The sequence below is a fragment of the Neopelma chrysocephalum genome, unplaced genomic scaffold (assembly GCF_003984885.1).
Source record: "Neopelma chrysocephalum unplaced genomic scaffold, ASM398488v2 Primary Assembly neopelma1_348, whole genome shotgun sequence".
NCBI classification, from domain to species: Eukaryota; Metazoa; Chordata; class Aves; order Passeriformes; family Pipridae; genus Neopelma; species Neopelma chrysocephalum.
The window spans coordinates 17,510-20,084 of record NW_020898012.1 but is presented as its reverse complement, the minus strand read 5'-3'; the positions used below and the strand labels follow the sequence as shown (position 1 = coordinate 20,084).

Genomic DNA, 2,575 nt, shown 5'->3' with positions numbered 1-2,575 from the left:
GCCAGCAGCACCTTCTTGGCAGAGACGTTCCCGTGGGTGATCTTCTTGTCCTCCTGGAGGGGGGGGAAGAGGGACCAGGACCCTCAGTGTGGCCCCACCCACGAGGGGGAATCAATGGGGATGTGTGGGAGCCACGGGATGTGGATGCATGGATGCTGTGGGGTATGGATAGAGGGGATCCATGGGACAGGGATGTGTGTGAGCTGTGGGATATGGATGCATGGGATCCATGGGACATGGATGTATGGGAGCTGTGGGGTATGGATGCATGGGAGTCATGGGACAGGGATGTGTGGGAGCTGTGGGATATGGATGCATGGGAATCATGGGACAGGGATGTATGGGGGCTATAGAATATGGATACGTGGGAACTGTGGGATATGGATACATGGGAGCTGTGGGACACGGATGCCTGGGAGCTGTGGATGTGTGTGGGATGTGTGCCAGGGATGCCCAGCTGCTGCAGGATGTGGGTGCGCCAGACCCAGAGGACGTGGATGCCTGGAATCCATGGGATGAGGGCGCAGGAGAACGGCAGGACACACGGACCATGGGACACGGGCACTCGGAGCCGCTCACCAGGTAGTTGAGGGCATAGGCCAACTGCTTGGCCACCGTCAGCTTCCAGCTGGTGGTCACCGAGCCCTCGCCCTGTTTCTTGCGCAGGTAGAGGTCCAGGGGGCCGTGCCGGACAAACTCCTGCACCATCACGCCTGGGGGGAGGTGCAGGGGGGGTCACTCGGGGCACGGCAGGGCTGGGCACTCCCCGTGCTCCCCCCCGGGCACTCACTGTCCTTCCCCAGGCTGACGCCGTGCAGCAGGACCAGGTGCTTGTGGGAGAGCTGGCTCATGGTGCTGGCTGCCTCCAGGAAGGACTGGGAGCGGGACAGGCGGCTCAGGGGGAGGGTTCCTGGGGACCCCCCCCATGCCCTGGTGCCACCTCGGGGGGGGCCGTGCCACCCCCTCACCTCGGAGCAGTTGCGGTGGCTGCTGTCCATGACCTTGAGCACCACGGTGGTCTGGCGGGGCCCGTCCCCCTCCTCCTCCTCCTCCTCCTCCTGGTCCCGCTTGACGCCCTTGTAGATCTGGGTGAAGGAGCCCTGGCCGAGGCTCTCGCCCTGCAGGGACAGGGGGATGGTCCCGGGGGGTCCCTGTCCCTGTGCCCCCCCTCCCCGACCCACCACCCTGGGCCCCCCCGTACCCGTGTGAGGCTCTGGGGGTCGATCTTGTGGAACATCATCTGGTGGAGGCTGCGGCGCCGGGGGGCCGGGGGGGGGCCGGGGGGGGGGGGGGGGGCCCCCCTCCGAACGATCAGCAGGGGGGGGTGCGCGGGGGGGGGGGGGGGGACAGGCTGTGAGGGGGGGGCAGGGCAGGGGGCACCCGCCTGGTGACCTCACACAGCTGCTCTGTGATGTCACACAGCTGCTCTGTGACATCACACGGCTGCTCCGTGACATCACACAGCAGCTGTAAGGTCACACACACCCCACTGTGATGTCATGGTCCATCCTGTGACCTCATAGACTGCTCTGTGATGTCACTCAGCCTGCTCTGTGATGTCACACAGCAGCTCTACGGCACTGCCTACCCTGTGATGTCACACAGCCCCTCTATGACGTCACAGCCTGCTCTGTGACCTCACACAACTCACTTTTCGGTGTCTCACAGCAGCTGTGTGCTGTCACACCGTCCCCTCTATGATGTCATAGGTCGCCCTTTGACCTCCCAGCCCGCTCTGTGATGTCACAGCCCAATCTGTGACCTCACACGACCCGTTCTGTGACGCCACACAGCTCCCCTCTGACATCACAGCCGTTCTGTGACCTCACAGCACCCTCTCTGTGACGTCCCCCATGTCACCTTTGGGGCGGGGCGGGCAGCAGGCCCCCAGGTGCATCCGAGCCCCCTCTGCCTGCAGCCCCCAGTGCCCGTAGGTGCCCAGCAGCTCCTGCAGGCTGCAGAACCTCCGCGACACCCCCGACAGCCAGAAGTGTCCCTCCTCGTCCCTGCGGATCTGGCACCGCCTGTAGTCCTGCCCGGAGCGGGTCTGTGGGGGGATCAGTCGGGATCAGCAGCGTGGGGACCCCCCCCGGAGCCCCCCAGACCCCTCCTGCCCTGCTGGTGCCCGTGGCAGCCCCCAGGCTGTGCCCATCCCACTGCAAGTGGCACCGTCCCAGCAGGCACCAGGTCGGTGTTTCCCTCTCTCCCGGTGATGGAACCCCCACGATCCCGGACTCCCGGAGCCCCCGGTGCAGGGAGGGGGGGTCTTACCTGGACGCAGACGGTCAGCAGGTAACTGTCGAAGTCCTGGGGGCTGCGGCGCAGCAGGTACAGCCCCGGGGGGCTCCCGGCCGCCTTCAGCTTGCTCACGGCGAACTCGGCGCTGGGAAAGGCAGGGCTGGGGGTGGACCCGGCTCGGGGACACCCCCCGGGGCCCCCCACTGCCCTCCCCTCCCCACCGTGTCCCCTCCCCCCCACTGAGGGGTGTGGGTACCAGTCCCTGCTGCTCCCGTGACTCCCCCCCGGGTGACCCCCTTCCCCCGTCACCTGCGGGTTGGGGTTGGCGAGGGGGGGG

General features: G+C 66.6%; 1 protein-coding gene across 1 annotated transcript in view; it reads right to left on the bottom strand.

The window, feature by feature from the left end:
* Positions 1–2,575, bottom strand: part of JAK3 (Janus kinase 3) — a 7,934-nt gene that overhangs the window by 3,076 nt on the left and 2,283 nt on the right. Inside the window, exons 8-14 of the mRNA XM_027705796.1 lie at positions 2,272–2,386; positions 1,856–2,047; positions 1,202–1,324; positions 969–1,118; positions 791–875; positions 580–713; positions 3–53 (exon numbers count right to left, since the gene is read on the bottom strand). Coding sequence (XP_027561597.1) covers positions 3–53; positions 580–713; positions 791–875; positions 969–1,118; positions 1,202–1,324; positions 1,856–2,047; positions 2,272–2,386 — 850 coding nt within the window. The remainder of the gene's footprint in view (positions 1–2; positions 54–579; positions 714–790; positions 876–968; positions 1,119–1,201; positions 1,325–1,855; positions 2,048–2,271; positions 2,387–2,575) is intronic.